The 20,405-nt window shown below is 46.9% G+C and overlaps 1 protein-coding gene across 1 annotated transcript in view; it reads right to left on the bottom strand.

The window, feature by feature from the left end:
* ACVR1B (activin A receptor type 1B) overlaps positions 1-16,487 on the bottom strand; it is a 31,738-nt gene extending 15,251 nt beyond the window's left edge. Inside the window, exon 1 of the mRNA XM_038378795.2 lies at positions 16,154-16,487. Within this exon, the coding sequence (XP_038234723.1) occupies positions 16,154-16,268 (115 nt within the window). The 5' untranslated portion in view covers positions 16,269-16,487. The remainder of the gene's footprint in view (positions 1-16,153) is intronic.
* Positions 16,488-20,405: the final 3,918 nt, after the last annotated feature.

Raw genomic sequence — 20,405 nt, 5'->3', positions numbered from 1 at the left:
GCAGGAGTTTGCCTGGGAGTTCGCCTGGAGTGAGCCCAGTGAGGCTTACATCTTGCCAACGTCTCTGAGGAAGCTCATAGTAGGTAGGTGATATGGAAGGGGGGGGTTCAGCTGTTGTGACCTGCACTGGATGTGCCATGTTTGTCTTTCTTCCACAGGACAGAAGCGACTTTGTCTGTACAAAGTGCAAGCTGGTCTCCATATTGGAAGAGAAGATTGAAGGTCTGGAGCAACAGGTAACGACCCTGCGTTGTATACGAGAGACTGAGGATTTTCTGGACCAAACTCAGGATAGCCTTCTAGGGGCACAAAGCTCTAAAGATGTAGAGCAGGTTGCACAGAGGGGCCAAGAGGCCAGTGAAGAAGCTTGGCAACATGTGACCTCCAGAAGAGGTAAGTGGAATGTCCGGGTTCCAGTAACACAGACACAGGTAACTAACCGCTTTCATGTTCTCTCCACAGGTACCAATGCGGAGAGTGGACCAGATGATAGGTCTGGGGGGAGAAAGCAGAAGGAGACTCCGCTGGTTGGGAGGCATGAGATGCGATGTCCTGAGGTTGGGGGTTCCACGACCACCACTCCCAAGAGGAGAAGGCGGGTGGTGGTGGTCGGGGACTCTCTCCTCCGGGGGACTGAGTCATCTATCTGCCGCCCTGACCGGGAAAACCGAGAAGTCTGCTGCTTGCCAGGGGCTAAGATTCGTGATGTGACGGAGAGACTGCCGAGACTCATCAAGCCCTCGGATCGCTACCCCTTCCTGCTTCTCCACGTGGGCACCAATGATACTGCTAAGAATGACCTTGAGCGGATCACTGCGGACTACGTGGCTCTGGGAAGAAGGATAAAGGAGTTGGAGGCGCAAGTGGTGTTCTCGTCCATCCTCCCCGTGGAAGGAAAAGGCCTGGGTAGGGACCGTCGAATCGTGGAGGTCAACGAATGGCTACGCAGGTGGTGTCGGAGAGAAGGCTTTGGATTCTTTGACCATGGGATGGTGTTCCATGAAGGAGGAGTGCTGGGCAGAGACGGGCTCCATCTTACGAAGAGAGGGAAGAACATCTTTGCCAGCAGGCTGGCTAACCTAGTGAGGAGGGCTTTAAACTAGGTTCACCGGGGGAAGGAGACCAAAGCCCTGAGGTAAGTGGGAAAGCGGGATACCGGGAGGAAGCACAGGCAGGAAGGTCTGTGAGGGGAGGGCTCCTGCCTCATACTGGGAATGAGGGGCGATCAACAGGTTATCTCAAGTGCTTATATACAAATGCACAAAGCCTTGGAAACAAGCAGGGAGAACTGGAGGTCCTGGTGATGTCAAGGAATTATGACGTGATTGGAATAACAGAGACTTGGTGGGATAACTCGCATGACTGGAGTACAGTCATGGATGGTTATAAACTGTTCAGGAAGGACAGGCAGGGCAGAAAAGGTGGGGGAGTAGCACTGTATGTAAGGGAGCAGTATGACTGCTCAGAGCTCCGGTACGAAACTGTGGAAAAACCTGAGTGTCTCTGGATTAAGTTTAGAAGTGTGTGCAACAAGAGTGATGTCACGGTGGGAGTCTGCTATAGACCACCGGACCAGGGGGATGAGGTGGATGAGGCTTTCTTCCGGCAACTCACGGAAGCTACTAGATCGCATGCCCTGATTCTCATGGGTGACTTTAATTTTCCTGATATCTGCTGGGAGAGCAATACAGCGGTGCATAGACAATCCAGGAAGTTTTTGGAAAGCGTAGGGGACAATTTCCTGGTGCAAGTGCTAGGGGAGCCAACTAGGGGGAGCGCTTTTCTTGACCTGCTGCTCACAAACCGGGTAGAATTAGTGGGGGAAGCAAAAGTGGATGGGAATCTGGGAGGCAGTGACCATGAGTTGGTTGAGTTCAGGATCCTGACGCAGGGAAGAAAGGTAAGCAGCAGGATACGGACCCTGGACTTCAGGAAAGCAGACTTTGACTCCCTCAGGGAACAGATGGCCAGGATCCCCTGGGGGACTAACATGAAAGGGAAGGGAGTCCAGGAGAGCTGGCTGTATTTCAAGGAATCCCTGTTGAGGTTACAGGGACAAACCATCCCGAAGAGTCGAAAGAATAGTAAATATGGCAGGCGACCAGCTTGGCTTAATGGTGAAATCCTAGCGGATCTTAAACATAAAAAAGAAGCTTACAAGAAGTGGAAGGTTGGACATATGACCAGGGAAGAGTATAAAAATATTGCTCGGGCATGTAGGAAAGATATCAGGAGGGCCAAATCGCACCTGGAGCTGCAGCTAGCAAGAGATGTCAAGAGTAACAAGAAGGGTTTCTTCAGGTATGTTGGCAACAAGAAGAAAGCCAAGGAAAGTGTGGGCCCCTTACTGAATGAGGGAGGCAAGCTAGTGACAGAGGATGTGGAAAAAGCTAATGTACTCAATGCTTTTTTTGCCTCTGTTTTCACTAACAAGGTCAGCTCCCAGACTGCTGTGCTGGGCATCACAAAATGGGGAAGAGATGGCCAGCCCTCTGTAGAGATAGAGGTGGTTAGGGACTATTTAGAAAAGCTGGACGTGCACAAGTCCATGGGGCCGGACGAATTGCATCCGAGAGTGCTGAGGGAATTGGCGGCTGTGATTGCAGAGCCCTTGGCCATTATCTTTGAAAACTCGTGGCGAACGGGGGAAGTCCCGGATGACTGGAAAAAGGCTAATGTAGTGCCCATCTTTAAAAAAGGGAAGAAGGAGGATCCTGGGAACTACAGGCCGGTCAGCCTCACCTCAGTCCCTGGAAAAATCATGGAGCAGGTCCTCAAAGAATCAATCCTGAAGCACTTAGAGGAGAGGAAAGTGATCAGGAACAGTCAGCATGGATTCACCAAGGGAAGGTCATGCCTGACTAATCTAATCGCCTTTTATGATGAGATTACTGGTTCTGTGGATGAAGGGAAAGCAGTGGATGTATTGTTTCTTGACTTTAGCAAAGCTTTTGACACGGTCTCCCACAGCATTCTTGTCAGCAAGTTAAGGAAGTATGGGCTGGATGAATGCACTATAAGGTGGGTAGAAAGCTGGCTAGATTGTCGGGCTCAACGGGTAGTGATCAATGGCTCCATGTCTAGTTGGCAGCCGGTGTCAAGTGGAGTGCCCCAGGGGTCGGTCCTGGGGCCCGTTTTGTTCAATATCTTCATAAATGATCTGGAGGATGGTGTGGATTGCACTCTCAGCAAATTTGCGGATGATACTAAACTGGGAGGAGTGGTAGATACGCTGGAGGGGAGGGATAGGATACAGAAGGACCTAGACAAATTGGAGGATTGGGCCAAAAGAAATCTAATGAGGTTCAATAAGGATAAGTGCAGGGTCCTGCACTTAGGATGGAAGAATCCAATGCACCGCTACAGACTAGGGACCGAATGGCTCGGCAGCAGTTCTGCGGAAAAGGACCTAGGGGTGACAGTGGACGAGAAGCTGGATATGAGTCAGCAGTGTGCCCTTGTTGCCAAGAAGGCCAATGGCATTTTGGGATGTATAAGTAGGGGCATAGCGAGCAGATCGAGGGACGTGATCATTCCCCTCTATTCGACACTGGTGAGGCCTCATCTGGAGTACTGTGTCCAGTTTTGGGCCCCACACTACAAGAAGGATGTGGATAAATTGGAAAGAGTACAGCGAAGGGCAACAAAAATGATTAGGGGTCTAGAGCACATGACTTACGAGGAGAGGCTGAGGGAGCTGGGATTGTTTAGTCTGCAGAAGAGAAGAATGAGGGGGGATTTGATAGCTGCTTTCAACTACCTGAAAGGGGGTTTCAAAGAGGATGGCTCTAGACTGTTCTCAATGGTAGCAGATGACAGAACGAGGAGTAATGGTCTCAAGTTGCAATGGGGGAGGTTTAGATTGGATATTAGGAAAAACTTTTTCACTAAGAGGGTGGTGAAACACTGGAATGCGTTACCTAGGGAGGTGGTAGAATCTCCTTCCTTAGAGGTTTTTAAGGTCAGGCTTGACAAAGCCCTGGCTAGGATGATTTAACTGGGACTTGGTCCTGCTTTGAGCAGGGGGTTGGACTAGATGACCTTCTGGGGTCCCTTCCAACCCTGATATTCTATGATTCTATGATTCTTTGGGACAGGATCCAGGCCCTGCTCCTGTAACTGCCAAGGGTTTGAATTTGAATCCAGGGAACCAATCGACAGAGAGGGAAATGGTCAGTGAAAATGCAGATGACCTGGCTGGCAGCAGGAAGGAGCTGCTAGACTCAGGCTACCTGCCTGCCTGTAACCAAACCCTTCGGGCTAGGTGGGACAGAGAGATGCTCCCCGCCCCCTTGCACACCAGAGAGGGGGCTCACGCTGGCTCTGATGCAGCGAGGAAAGCAGCGAGCTCGCTGCCTACCCCCACTGGGACAGCAAGGGCAGCGCTGAGCACAGTGGGAGCTGAGACCCCAGCTGAGTGGGGGGAGACACAGGCAGGGCAGGGGATCTGTTGGGAGTGGCAAGGTGCTTGGTAAGGAAAGTTTGGATGAGCCTAGGCAGCCTTGTGAGCTGATGACTGTCTAGTCAGCAGGGTGGGAAGGCCAGGAGAGTGGAAGATGAGTGTCCCTGCACCTTACCTGTTAGCTGGGTGGAGAATTGGGACAGCGAAGGAAACGTGCCTGTGTCTGTCAGGGGTATTGACTCGCCTATGGAGGGAGCTATCCCGGTCTCCAAGCAGTTGTCTGTGTACAGCCCTGTGTGCTGGGACAAGGCAAATGAGATCCCGAGCTGTGTGTCTGGGAAAGGAGAAGGTGTCTCCAGTTCTTTGTCTATGGAGCGGACAGAAGGGGCCTTTCAGCCTGGGATGGTTGAGAATAGTGCAGCTGTCTCAGAGTTGGTTCTGGATTCAGCTGAAGCCCGGGAAGGAAATGGTCCTAAGTTTGTGTCTGCTCAGGAGAATGGCCCTGTCACTAGGTCTCATCCAATTAGTGTCTATGTAAAATACTAGAGACCAGACAATTCTGGTGCTTGTATTTTGCCTGTTGCTAGTGTGTGGCTGGGAAAGGCTGTAGCAACTCTGTCTAGTCAGGGTGAGATCCTAGCCAGGGCACAAGGAGAACGGAAAGGTGATTTGATTGTGTTACCTACTGAGGGTGCGGAAACCGGTAGCAAGAAGGAAAAGATTCCTGAACTGGTGTGTGGCAAAGAGAAGGAGAAGGCTTCTAATCTTTTATCTAGGAAGTCTGTGAGTTTGCCTGAAAGGGGATTGTGTAGGAATCCGCCTGATGGGCCAGAGGTAATTCTGGATGTAAGTGAGACCCAGAAAGTCTGTTGTTGCTCAGGAAAGTGTTCCTCTAGAGCAAGCCCTAGGTGAAGAGGGTAAGGGCAGAATTTCTGTGAGGGGTGAATTGTTGCATAGAAAAGCCGCTAGGGAAAGGAATCCTCATGGTAGACTTTGCAAGCAGTTTACTGCAACTGAAGGATGTGAAAAAGTGATTTAATCAAGACAGGTTTCAGAGTAGCAGCCGTGTTAGTCTGATTCGCAAAAGGAAAAGGAGTACTCGTGGCACCTTAGAGACGAACAAATTTATTTGAGCATAAGCTTTTGTGAGCTACAGCTCACTTCATCGGATGCATTCAGTACTGTGAATAAATAAATTTGTTCGTCTCTAAGTTGCCACAAGTACTCCTTTTCTTTAATCAAGACAGTTTCAGTTCCTAATAGCCAGAAAGTTTCTGTTTTGAATGAAGCCACTGGCTTTCCTGTTGAAGGATCCAGTGTGGATGGCTTGGAGAAGGTCTCAGATGGAGTGAAAGCTGTTAAGAAAGTTAAACAGTCCTATAACCAAGTGGCTGTGTTTGGCCAGCCTGTTGGGGAAACAAGGTTGTTGAGAAAGGAATGTCTCCATGCTAGTTCTGTAAGTGAACAGTATGTGGCTCAGGTCAAGATGGGGGCTCTTAACCAAGAGAGCCCGAATTGCGGGCCTCCAGACTGGAGCGCTGGGAGAAGACCCGATCCCAGTTTGATCCCTGGTGGTTTTGGGGTGGCAAAAGGGTACAGGCTGCATAAACTTTCCCACATGCGGCATGCGAGTGCTATCAACCACCCCTGACCTAAGGGAGGGTGTAAACTGGATGGGCATAAAACTGGAAGGGCCTGGTGTAACTCTCACCAAGGAATGGGAGAGATGCTGGGGCATCCATGGGAATGTTGGTGGGTTCGAACTTCCCCAGGTCACCGGCTAAAGTGACCCCACTCAGTTCAGTCTCGAAAGGGGGAAGAGATGTGACGAAGTGGGACTGTTCTTAATGTTTCCTCTGAATAGTGTGGGGGTGCCTCAGTTTCCCCTATGCAGTTCTTAAGTATCTAGGGGGTGGGATAAGGGTGTATGATCGTTGCAGAGGGCAGTTGTGTGCAGGGGTCTGGACACAGAGAATGGCCGACACCCTGTTTTGTGGTAACTGATGGCCTGGGCCCTTCCCCCCTGCAAGGTGAGAGCTAAAGGGTTGGAGAACAAAAGTCAGGTGACCTCCTGGCCTGGGACAGGGACAAAGCCCAGAGGAGGAGGGGCTGGAGGGGGAGGCAGTTTGGGGCTGGCTGGGGACATGGAGTGAAGTTCAGATGGGGCTGTCTGGCTCACTGCCCCCCAAAAAGGACCCAGCTGAGGGGTCCTGTTCTCTGCACCTACAAGCTCTGTTTTAGACCATGTTCCTGTCGTCTAATAAACCTTCTGTTTTACTGGCTGGCTCAGAGTCATGTCTGACTGTGAAGTTGGGGGCAGGACCCCCTGGCTTCCCCAGGACCCCGCCTGGGCGGACTCGCTGTGGGAAGCGCACGGAGGGGCAGAGGATGCTGAATGCTCCGAGGTCAGACCCAGGAAGGTGGAAGCCAGGTGAGCTGTGTATCCTGAAGACAGTCTGCTCACAGAAAGGAGACTTCCCTAGAATCCTGAATGGCTTCATAGGAAGCAGTTCCAGAGCATCACCTGGGGACTCTGCGACAGAAGACATCTAAGAAAATCCAGGGTGCTGCAAGAAGGATCTCTTCCTTCTGAATCAGCACTGAACCCAAAGCTCCAATGTACTGGACAAGAATGTGAAACAGGTCCTGGTCACTTGTGATCATAATAATTTCATCTCACATTGAGCCAGTGTCCTGGCTAAATCCTAATTTAGATAATTACATTAGAAGTCCCTCTATTTTCCCTGAAGTGTCAAAAGGACACTGTTAATTTTCTCTTTCAAACTGTTGCTGTGAGCTATTAAACAGCTGTCATATTCCACCTCAGAGGCAGCTATAGCAATTTAGATAGATTAAACTGGATACTGATTTTATGTGAACCAAGAGCTATACAATGTAAAATAGTACAAGAGATTGAAGACCAGTTAAATACTAAAAACAGATGATTGGAAGAAATGTCACTTCTAAGAGCACTTCATAAGTGGTAAACATAACGTAGTATTTCTGTTCTGGGTCTAGTACAGGGATATCCACAAGCCTCATTTCTATATTAGGAGTGGGAAAGAGAAACTGAAGACTTAAAGACTGGACTATTCTCAGATGGGCAAGAAGCACTGTTTCTATAATCTGCTTCTGAAAGGGGACCTGCTTTTATTATAAAAAAAGGCAAAACAATAGCTACGGCTTGACAATGGCTTGTCAATGGCTTGACAAAACAGACTTGAGTTCCCGATCTTCATTTTCCACCGCTCATTAGAATACTGTCTCATTCTAAGTGAATCACTTTTGAGGACTGTACCCATGCAGACCAAGGTTTGTTATTACTGGGTTGTTACAAAAACATTGTAGAGAAGATGACAGGTTTCAGAGTAGCAGCCGTGTTAGTCTGTATTCGCAAAAAGAAAAGGAGTACTTGTGGCACCTTAGAGACTAACAAATTTATTAGAGCGTAAGCTTTCGTGAGCTACAGCTCACTTCAATCCGATGAAGTGAGCTGTAGCTCACGAAAGCTTATGCTCTAATAAATTTGTTAGTCTCTAAGGTGCCACAAGTACTCCTTTACTTATTGTAGAGAAGAGAAAGCAGAAGGGACACATTCCATCTTTCAGGTATCATTAAAAGGACAATTAAATATAATCTTTAGGAAATGCTTCCTTCACTATGTTACCAATAAATGACTGATTAATAATGAACAGAGAATTTAAACACACTTTTCGCCTTTCATGCTATTTCTCTTTTACATTTAACTCAGCTTGGACACAGAACTAAGCCATCAGGTTTACTCTATTTCTAGTTAGTTTTGTTCCCTGGTTCTTCTACAAGGCTGTGATGTTTGTGTTTCCAACAGCAGAGGGAAATATTTAAATAGGTCCGCTCCATTCTGTCTGGAAATTAGAGGTGCTGTGGCATTTCACTTTTTAGAAGTAAAAAGGTACGCCCTAATGATGCTGGCCAAGATTTGTCCACATGCTGATTGTCCAGCTTGGCCGCAAACTTCCTCACCAGAGATGGCTGTTCATTTTAATGGCATGTGACATGAAGGGATTCTTGTGTTTACATCCTGGGAACCTTTAGAATAAAAGGAGCAGTACAAGAGTAGGGAAATTATTTCTCAGTGAACAAAGGTACATACTTCTATTGCATCTTTCAGTAGAAGACCTCAAACTTTGCAAACATTCAGCTTCACAATCCCTATGCAGCAGATGACCCTTAACTCCATTTTATAGAAAAGTAAATGGAAGCAGAACGCCCCAGACCACACAGCAAATCAGTGCCAGAACTGGAAATAGAATCTGAATTCCTACCCCTCTGTTCCAAACATTACACTATTTTCCCTTCCTAAATGTCTGAAGGGCTCTCCTTCTCTTTTATGAAAAAGTCCAGTACTTGCATATATAGACACATGCGGCTACCCTAGAGCAAAATGGCTAGCTAAAAAATCGTTCTTCTGCAAGTGCCCCATACTGGCCAACTGTAGGAGCTGCAGCAATAACGACTCAAATGCAGTTTTCCAGGGCTTGGGCGATTGGCTGTTTTCCAGGGTTTCTCTGTATCAATGCCTGGAGGGAAATAGGAGAATTAAGGGATGCCAGCAAAAACAGAATTACAAGGCAACTCGTGCAGTTCTAGCATTTCAAGTTCTGATTAACCAGAAGTGAAAGTTCTTCTTACATCAATAAAACCAGAAGCCAAACCCATATTTCTAAAAGAAAAACTACAATTCTTTCACCTTGGATAGTGTTCAAAACCCAACAGGTATTTGAAAGCTGAACACAAGCTCCTTTCATAGCAAGATTCTGAGAGCAGCTGGGGATGTTTGGGCAAGTCAAAAGAAGAAATGACTGAATAAAAGAAATTTTCACACTAACAGCTATCTTTTTCTGAAGAAAAAGCTCTTATTGAGCAAAATATATAATCTACTTACAGAGGAGAATTGACTGGGCTAAAGAAAATTGACTGGACAAAAGAAAAAGTGACAGTTCACACAATTGGTGTCTTTAGTTCCACTAAAGTGCCTAGGGATGAGTTTGCATGAAAGGTGCTATAGAAGTTGGCAGTGGATTCCGTTCTACCTGCTCAGTACACTGTCTTTTTGACATTCTGCTCAAAGACAAACCCAACCCTAAAGAAGCTGTTTAAACAAGTGTAACATTAAGCTGCAGATCCTCAGAATGAAAGCTTTGTTCTCACTCTGAAAGATGGATCAGATCCGTATTTATGCTGAAGTGAACTGTCACTGTGATTTAATCCAAGACTGAATGTTGGTGGTCATGACATCAATTGGAGGGGTGGCGGAGCTCCTCCAGTTCCATTCCTCATTACTTTTTTTTTTATTTTAATTGCACACGGGCAGTCAATCAACACTGAAACAGGAAGATTTAATAGAGAGTTAAGGAATCCTCCCTTTTTATCGCTTGGTTTATGAAAGGAATTTTAATCAAGAGCTTTAGCAGCACTGTTGGAACTGACGGGCTCTGAGCAACAACTCTCGTGTTCTCAGGAGGACTGAATGATGTAGGCAGAACACCACCACACTTGAGACAGAAAGGTGGCAAATGATACCTGGCTGGGAGAGGCTGCAAGCACTTCAGAGGACAGGATTAGAATTCAAAATGATCTTGACAAACTGGAGAAATGGTCTGAAATAAACAAGATGAAATTCAATAAGGATAAATGCAAAATACCACACTTAGAAAGGAATAATCAATTGCACAAATACAAAAATGGGAAATGACTGCCTAGGAAGGAATATTGCAGAAAAGGATCTGAGGGTTAGAGAGATCAGAAACTAAATGGGAGTCAACAATGTAATACTGTTGCAAAAAAAGCAAACATCGTTTTGGGATGTATCAGCAGGAAGTTGTAAGCGAGACAAGAATTCTTCCACTCTACTCAGTGCTGATAAGGCCTCAACTGGAGTACTGTGTGCAGCACTGGGCACCACACTTCAGGAAAGATGTGGACAAACTGGAGAAAGTCCAAAAGGAGAGCAAGAACAATGATTAAAAGTCTAGAAAACATGACCTAGAAGGAAAGAGTGAAAAAATTGGGCTTGTTTAGCCTGGAGAAGAGGAAGAGGGGGGGACACAACAACAGTCTTCAAGTACATCAGGGATCTCAAACTCAAATCACCATGAGGGCCACATGAGGACTAGTACATTGGCCCGAGGGCTGCATCACTGACACAGTTTCATACAAAGATACAAAAGACCCCAGCCCCGAGGCCCCACCCCTTCCCCAAATCCCCACCCTGCCTCTTCTCCGCCTCTTCCCTTGAGCACACCATGTCCCCGCTCCTTCCCCCTGGAAAGTCCTAAGCACCGCCAAACAGCTGTTTGGCAGCAGAAAGCACTGGGAGGTAGGCAGGTGGAGGAGCGGGGACGCGGTGCACTCGGGGAGGGGGTGGAGGTGGGGAAGCTATGGAGGGCCACAGGAAATAACTCTGTGGGCCATGTGTTTGAGACCCATGAAGTACATAAAAGGTTGTTATCTTAAAAATAAAAATAAAAAAAAAAAGGAGATAAGTTGTTCTTGTCCTGTCTTCAGTGGATAAGTAGTAATGGGCTCAAACTCCAGCAAGGCAGATTTAGGTTAGACATTAGGAAAAACTTGATGACTATAAGGGTAGTTTAGCACTGGAACAAAATACCTAGGGAATCTCAATCACTGGAGGTTTTCAAGAACAGGTTAGATAAACACCTGGCAGGGATGGTCTAGATAATACTTAGTCCTACTTCAGCAAAGGGACTGAACTAGATGACCTACTAAGGTCCCTTTGAGTCCTACACTTTATGATTTTATGGGCAGCAGTAGTGCCATCCCTGGTATTGGCAGGATTGTTTTGTCAATCCTGCCCACAGGTCTACTCTACTCTTTTTTGCTAATGTAGCTCCACCAAGGAGAGGGCTAGTGTAGACAAGGCTCTTGCAGCATTTTAATAAGGATGTCATTTCTCAGACCATATCTACATAACACGAGGGCTAACACACCAGCAACCACTGGAACCTTATCTACTCTAGAATGCCTACTAAAAGAATTAAGCCTCACAGTATCTGTATGAGGTAAGCAGGCCTTTACTATCACAGTTTCCCACCCACTCCAGCAAACTGAAGCACACAGGCTAAAGTTGACCTTCAAGGAAAACAAAGGTTTGTGCCCTCTGTTGCTTCTTTATATTTTATGATGGAGAGGCATATATGCATGCACGCACATCAGAGAAAGAAATAAGTGCCTTTCAGGCCTTCACTATACACTACAAAGAAACAAAAATGGGATACAAAAATCAATGTGTCACCTGTAACTGACTTGCCCAAGGTCAGTGAGCGAGTCCACTGCAGAACTAGGAACAGAATCCATCTTTCCTATCTGCCAGTCCCATGCATAAATTGCAAGACACCATCTGTGTCATGCATGGGGCAGGATGACAGTGGCCTCAAGTCTAGTGGCTGTTCAAGGACACAATGAGGGTTTCATTCTCAAAACATAAGGACAAGGGATACTCAAGACTAATCTAATAGATTGCGAAATTAACTACACTTTGCTAAAACACAGTGTTCAAATCAATAAGAGACAATTATGCCAGATAAAATTTTGGTCACTTTGTCATCGAGTTGGCCAGACCTTGTTAAAGTTATCCAACAACTAGGCAGAAGACACTTTGTGGTTTTAAATTTAAAAGTACAGAAAAATCAGTCTAAAAATCAAGCTCACGTCCATGCTAGTTCCTGATACATCCCACTACTTTCATCCCAGCACTGAAACTCTTTTCCCAGAGCAGCCGGCATTACCACGTCCAAGTTCTAGAGTCTGGTAGGTACAGAACGCAGCTGCTCACCCCCTCTCACGTACTATGAAACAGTAGCACATCATGCCACCTCACCTGTTCCACATTAGAACTCAATTCTGAAACAAATTTTTTTTAAACCCATGTACCCATTCCAGCCTACTTCACAGACCTTGTTTCTTTATTCCTGCAGCAAGAGGCTGAATTTGATATTAAAGCAATACCACTGAATGGAAAACATACAGGGGAAAAATGCAGTTGGCATGCACTTTCTATTACAGTGAGCAGTTGTCACTGTGCAGTACCAAACTCTATTATACAAAGTGACTGCCTCTGAGCTGACTGACTTATTTCAATTCACTTCACTTCATTGTTATTTGAATACATTTAATGTTAATTAAAATAAGTCCTGATGTCTCCGAGATTGCTGCTCCTCAAGTCAGAAAACAAATGCTGGATCTGTGTTCCCACCCCCCACTCAAGCCTTGACACCTGTTTAAACTTATTGTTCTCATAACAAATTTTAAAAATGTAAAATTAGTTAATAAAGCCCAAATCTGTGCTTCAGTATTAGGAAAGCTTCTTCAAAAAGTCAATTCTATAGCAAAGCAAAGATGTTCATCAGTCACTGACAGTTCTTAGGGCCCAAACTCTGACAGTTATTGATGTGATATATTAAAAATATTGACAGGTTTCAGAGTAGCAGCCGTGTCAGTCTGTATTCGCAAAAAGAAAAGGAGTACTTGTGGCACCTTAGAGACTAACAAATTTATTAGAGCGTAAGCTTTCGTGAGCATCCGATGAAGTGAGCTGTAGCTCACGAAAGCTTATGCTCTAATAAATTTGTTAGTCTCTAAGGTGCCACAAGTACTCTCTTTTTATTAAAAATATTGTTCATCATTGTAAGTAGGCCCAGAGGCTTAGGCAACAAGCATACGTCTTTTGTGAGAATCTAAATAAAAAGGTTATTCCTGAAATAAATAGGACCAAAGAGCCATCCTAACCTGCACATCTACCCACATTCCATGACCTGACTTACAATATTCACTATTAGTGGGGGTTTCATCATTCCCCCATCACAGCTTACTCCACTGGAATGCACAAACAAAAGAGAACTTAATTCAATTGTTTCACTCTGATAACTACTCCCTGGACACATGGAGAGAAACCATTCCCACTAGTTGACACCCTGTGAACTTTGTTTGCTATTACACAACTGACGTTTCACTTTACTCCTTTCGCAACAGTGGTTTCCGGTGCATCCACTGCTGGCAACAGATTGCATACCTACAGAAAAAAAGGTCTGAGTCGTCTGGCCAATGGTTTAAGAGAGTTCATGAATGCCTGTTGGCCAGTTTTTAATTTCCAGTTATAAAAAAAAAAATCTTTCTTGAAAAGTTCTAAAATATGAATTATGTACTATTCAGAGCTAGTCTGATTTAATTGGGTAAATATATACTTTAAGCAGGTGTTAGTCACAGGATCTACCTGTGGAAGACTGTTTACTGCAGAACATTTTAGTGCTTTAAAGGAAAAACAAAAAATCCCACATAACGCTACACTACAGAGATAACCAGGAGGGAGGAGGAGGGTATTTTTTTTAAGTCTTATTTACTAATGCAAATAGCACTTCACATCTTCAAAATGCTGTGTGAACTAGGATCTTTTTACAATGCACAATGAAACAGGAAGCTGTTAGACTCTCAAGTAAAACACATATAGGGTGCAACAGAAAGCTTCTGAGACCTTGTTTGTTAAGGCACAGAGTTTACATAATGGCTTCTTAAGCAGCAAAGGACATCAGATTCTACACTCCCTGCCATTTCTTATTCCACCCAGAAAGACTGTCTCCGATAACCTATTTGTGCTGTTCTACAGAATTAGTTGCTTGTTCACATAATTATCCTTCCACAAACACCAGGACCTACTCTCACCTTCTTCCCTGTCCACAAGACCATACTGCACTGACACCTTTCACACACAGTGTGAATGAAAACACAAAAGATGCTTAATGGAAACATTAGCCAACTATACAAAGTACAATATCAAGGCTACAGATAATCAGCTTAATTTCCACAAAACACAGGAAGTCAATTATCAATTTCCTGTTTATTTTATATACACAAACTTTATGCAAGATGAAGATTTCAGAACAGAACTGAGAGGGGAACCTCACCTAGATCTTTGATGGCTTTCAAAAGGGTGGCTGATGCAAATTTCTAAGGCTATATGTCATTCTGAGTTTAAAAATAAATATATATATATATCCTCTACCCAAATGCATCTATATAAACAGCAATTTCATCAGAAATGTCAATTATCTGCTGCTTCCCAAGTTAGCAACACATCTGAGCCAGTAAAGACCCAAAGTTTTACAATCTGACATAGGCAAAATGAGCTGTGGGTCTCAATTCTCATTGGACACCTGTTCAAATTACACAAGCAGCTATCCCTATTAACATTCTTGTGGGCAATTTTCCAGAGGCCAAGGACTGAATGGGCCATGAAGAAGCAGCTACCCTCTGCCCCAAGCTTAGAGGCATCCAGGGCAGAGGCAGATTGGCAGGAAAGCTAGCATGACACTAACTCAGTGAATAAATAGACTGCTGATGCTTTTCACCAGCACAAGTTTCAGTTTGTTTATTTTTTAAAATCAAAGCAGCAGCACTTGGCCTTAAGTACAAGGATCCCCAGCAGTTAAAAGAAGCAGTAACACCTGCTAAGACCACACAGAATCAAGAACTGAGAATGTGTTTCCTCCAGCCCCATAGTGGACATTTACAAATGTTGCAGTACTGAAAGTGGTTTGGAAGCTTCTGGCCTCCTCTACAAAGGTACCACTTCTCCTACAATTACTGGGAGCTGGTAACCAGGAGTGTGATGCTTTGGAGAGGAGCCATTTTAAAATATAATTCAAGGGAAATAATATTAAAACCTCTCATTTTAATTCCTAAAATAATAAAGATGCTGTGCACCTTAATTTGCATAACAATCAGACCACCCCACACACACTGCACAGACTCTAGAGGAACACGGTGGTATTCCCAGATACCAGCAAGCCTCTCTCTATTCATGCATCGATCCTGATGGGTCACCAAACAGACCCTATAACCCAAGGCAATACAAGCCCTAGAAATTCCATAGATCACAGACAGAGACAACCCCGAGACCCCATTAGCCAACCATATGAGGGCGAAGGAGTCTCCTACCCATAAACATCTGTCCACTGACGACAAGAGAACCCATCCCCTGCACAGCTCCCCAAATTCCCCGTCTCTCTAAGAAAGAGTAATCCCTCTGGTGAAGCATTTTTCCACACCCTGAATGAAGACTACCATGGGAGATTGGGGGGCTGAGTCCTGTAAATCTTCATTTCCCTTCCGTGCTTCCTGAGACACAAAGGGAGCACTCCCAACCTCCCCACCACGAAGAGGAGAAGCCATACCTTGCCAGAAGGTCCCCGATACACACACACGCGCCGTGACACATCCAATTGCCCATCCCCTACCTGGGCCACGTAGCTCCCCAAAGCGCCCCTTGCAAAGTACCCCGAGCCCCCCCCGCCCGCCCGCCAGGCTCCTGCCAGCCTCTCAGACAGGGGCTTCCAGAGTCTCCCCCGGACCGCCATGAGAACTGGGCTCCCTCCCCTAAATACTGCATCTCCCCAGCCTCTCTGTGCCATGCCCACGTCTCACCTGGCAGAGTGCAGCCAAGGTCCCCAGTGCGCCCCGAGCCTCGGTTCACAGCCCCCACCCAGCACCCCCGCGAAGCAAACGAGCGCCCTGCAGCTCCCTCAAGGGGCCGGTGGAAGGGGACCCCGCAACCGACCCCGCCACGGCACCCCCAAGGAAGATCACGGCAATGCCTGCGCCCCCGGAGCCCCTCAGCCCTGAAAGGGGGCCCCGCGCCCTCCAGCCCCTCACGCGCACAGCGGGGGCCGCCCGGCGGGGCCCGGCCCCCGCACTCACCCCGGGCTCCCCCGGGCCCGCCCAGCAGCAGCAGCAGCAGCAGCAGCAGCGCGAGCGCAGCCGCCGGCAGCGGGGCGCGCGGGAAGGGGCCGGCAGCGCGAGCCGACTCCGCCATAGCAACCGCCGCAGCCTCGCTCCCGTCCGGGCCCGGCCAGCGCGAGACACCGAGCGCGAGCGAGCGAGCGGCGCTCCTGGGGCCGCCGGGCCTTAAAGGGGAGGGGCGGAGGGCGGGGCCGCGTCCTTAAAGGGGGGAGGGGGAAAGCAGCTGTCCGCCGACAGTAAACAGAGCACGGCTAGGGCAAGGGCCTGAGGGTGGAGGAGCGTACTGGGCGTGCGCGAAATGGGCGTGCAAAGGCACATGGGGTGCCGAAGGGAGTGCAATGTGTAGGAAATGTACGAGGGGCAGCAATGGGTAGACTCTGTGTGTGCGCGCGCGTGTAAATGGATAGTGCACATGGGGCTGTGGGTGTAAAGATGGACATTGAGGCCATGGGTGTGCAAATGTACACGAGAGCGTGTGTTCAGAGGTACATGGGTGTGCAAATGAATACGGGAAGCATGGTTTAGGCAAACGACATGGAACGAATGTGCAGTGGGTGTGCAAATGGTGTACAATGGTTGTGCAAATGCATACTGGGGCCATGTGTATGCCATGTGTATGCAATGCACCCAGAGGAAAGCCTGTGTCCTTCCACATGGCATTCAGTGTATATGGTGTACATGCAGTGTTGTGCGGGAGAAGCCAACACCATTCTGTGTCCAATGTGCATGGAGTAGTGTGCAATCTTTGAGCAATGCAGGATGGGTGTTACGTACTAACTGAGAAGTATACCTGGAAGGAACTAGTGTCGTGTACAAAGAGGGAGAGGAGCGATAGGTGCGCACACAGACATGCAATGCACATAGGGAAGGCTGTGGGCAACCTGTGGGCAATCCACAGGGGGATACAGCAATCATCTCTGCAATGCATATGGGGCAAATCTGCAAATCTCGTGTCCTTGGAGGGAGTTAATGTCACCGTATGCAATACAGGGGGAGAGGATGCATTACAATGCATTATAGACACAGTAATATTCTGTTCCCCCCCCCATACTACATTGCAGACACAGTGATGCTGGACCCCCCCGTCCTTGGCCAAGAAGGGCTATTTTCAGACCCCAGCATGCAGCAAACCTGGCAGGGGCACATGCTAAATTCAGGCAGACTCAGCCATGTAAGCCTGAGACTGGCTGGCTGGACATCCCAGACAATTCCATTGCTACCCCAGAGAGGCACCAGTGGAATCTCTGGCATTCCAATTAAAACGCATTTCATTGCAAACTGCTGGGCTCTTTTTCCTTCCCTCCTATATAGTGCACATGACTGGATCTATGGGTCCCTGGGGACTTGGTGTGCTGGGTTTACTCTACCAATTGTTGCATTCCAGAAAAAAAAAATTCCATCCTAAACTCTTGCTGGAGGCTGAGCCAATGATTAATTTGCTGAGTTCCTAAAGCATGTGTGTACGTGTGTGCAGACACACAAAGATCCCAAAGCAACAGTAATACAAAACTCTGATCCCATAAGATGCTGAGATCCCCGCATACTGCAGGCTCAGGCCTATAAGCAGAACATGATCGTAAAACCATAGGAAAAAATGTATAGATGAGGGTACTGGGCAAACCCATCTGCTGGTTGGGGACATTATAATGAATGTTTACACACCAGGAATAGATCATTTGAGGAGTTAGGGGTGAGTTTCCTTTAAGTCATTCCCTATGGCTGACTTTGGCTTGGAGTCAGCTAGCTGATCTGCTCATGCTGACGCCGGTGCTTCATGCAGCTCTTTCAGAACGCACGGGGCTGCTGGACCCGAGCACTTGAAAATCTGACCCTTCTGTACAGGGGCCAGATAAGAGCTGAGTCTTTTGAAAGTCTGGCCTCCCGAATCTTCCTGAGATGAGATGAAAGAGGAGCCAAGGCTAGGAAATTACAAAGGAATATGGGGGCTGCATTTAGCTAGGCCCAGACCTGTACAGCTCTTGGACCTCTTTCACTCAAGGGTCCTTAGGTTTCTACCTCCCACAGGAGTTAGGCACCTAAATATCTTTGAAGATCTGGGCCCTAGCTTCTTTTCTGGTTAGTGAATTGCTTGTGGACCATTCTGGGTTGCTATGAATAGTGGTTGGTCCTAAATCTATGCTGAAGAATTGCGATGACTTATTTTCAGTCTATCGGTCATTCTTCAACCGTTCAATAATGGGGGAGTCTGGTTTAGCACCTCAGTTGCATAGTCTTGTTACTCCACCTTGATGGAGACCTCAATTCACAAAATTTCCTGTCACTGAGGAAAGCATTCAGGTAGATACTTGCTGACCAGGGTGGGGATGGATTTAAGCAGGCACTTAAGTGCTTTCCTGGGTGACGGAAAGTTTATAAACGGGTGAATGATGAATGCCGAGCAATTGAACATTCACGACAGATTGTCAGACCAATCATCGTTCAGCCTAAAATATGTGACATTTGGAGGATTAGGGAATGTTTGTACGAGTACTTGGCTGTTGGCTGACTGTGAGCAGCGGGGAGGGGGCAGTTTGCAGAAGTTCCATTGTTATTTATTTCTTTGCAGCAACTCCCACTACATGCTAGGGGCTGTCCGAACTTTTAAGGCCAGTCCCCTCCCCAAGGAGCTCGCAGTCTAGATGGGGAAGTTGGAAAAGGGGAATAAATTGGTGATTTATTGGCTGAGCTTGCTCAGTTTGCCTCTTTAGCTGTAACATTATAACTTTTGAACATGGCATCCAATTAAGTCTGAAATTGAAGGGAACATTTTAAGCATCATTGGATGAACCTTAATGATTCTCCCCTAAGAGGGGAAACAGGGAGCCCCTGCCATCTGTTTAGCAGAGCCACAACTTCAAGCACCTTGCACTTGCCTACAGATCACAATAAAGTGGGGAGTTGGGGGGGACAAACCGAGCCTATGCTATGGCGAGGAGAATGGGGGACCCAGGCACAGTGGGAGGGAAAAGAGGGGCACACAGTGCTCCTGTCATGCTGAGGAGAGCATGTGAGAACATGAGACCCTGGTATGGTGGGGAGGAGGGAATGGCAGGACATACAGAAACCCTGATACTGGGGGCACTAAGAGATCCTGAGGGAATCTGCTATAGGGGAGAAAGGGAGGACAGCAGTGATGACAAATTCAATGTCGGCCTCGTTCACTATTTCTGTGAATGCAACAAAACGGGGATGACCCTATCATGCAGATCAGTAAAAACTGGTCTGATGTTGGGCCATGAATGGGTGGAGCTCGACTTGTGGGTGGATCATAGGAGTACATCACAAGCCTGATAGACCAGCCAATTGCTTGGTGCATGTTTCGCAAGGCTACCCGTAAAAACCAAAAAGAAATTCCAGGAAAGGTCAACCCACCCTGTGGATTTTTAATCAGGGAGCGGAAAAAAAAAAATGATTGCAACAAAATCTCCTGAGCAAGTTCCTCTTTCATCTGTCTCCGGGTTTTTGACTTATGTGGTGTTGCTATCAGCAGGAAACTCCTGCGTGCTAGATGATGTGGATCTGCTGATAAGGAGCTGGGTGATGCAGGCTAAATGAGCCTTTAATATCCTGTTTAAATAATGTTATTATAGCCATTTCCAGTTGTCGCAAACAAGACCTGGATTTTGTTGGTGCATTTTTTGTCCTTTTTTGGTGTAAATTCCTAGGAACAGTAATGCTCACAGCAGATCTGATTCCAGGGGCCAGATTCTGCTCTTTGTAAAGGGGATTTTCACCCAGGCATAAAAAGAGAGAGGCTAGATCTTCTCCCTCTCACTCAAGCTGGTGTAAACCAGAGGTAACTCTGTTGGCCTGGTTCTTCATTGCCCTTGGGTAGCCATTTACAGCCACTTCATACTGATCTAAATGGGGGTGAATCAGGCTCAGTGCAGTTACACCGGTGTAAAACAGGCATAGGTGAAAGCAGAATCAGGCACAGCATGTTTATATAAAAAACCACACACCCATGGTCATGATTTGCTGTGATACTGCTCTAAGTTAAGGAGCCGTTAACCAGTCTAGTACATGGATGGATGTGTATGGGAAAAGGGAGATGCCGCAGGAAGTTGCATGGGGAGATGGCTGAGTGCAGCCCTGGGAGTTGGGAAATCCAGGTTCTGTTTCCAGCTCCACCACAAACTCATTGTGTGACCTTCAGCACATCACTTTGCCTCTCTCTGCCTCTGTTTGTAAAATGGAGATAACAATGGGC

Source organism: Dermochelys coriacea, chromosome 20, assembly GCF_009764565.3.
Source record: "Dermochelys coriacea isolate rDerCor1 chromosome 20, rDerCor1.pri.v4, whole genome shotgun sequence".
Classification (NCBI taxonomy): Eukaryota; Metazoa; Chordata; order Testudines; family Dermochelyidae; genus Dermochelys; species Dermochelys coriacea.
Note: the sequence above shows the minus strand (reverse complement) of the source record. Positions and strands in the feature narration are given on the sequence as shown.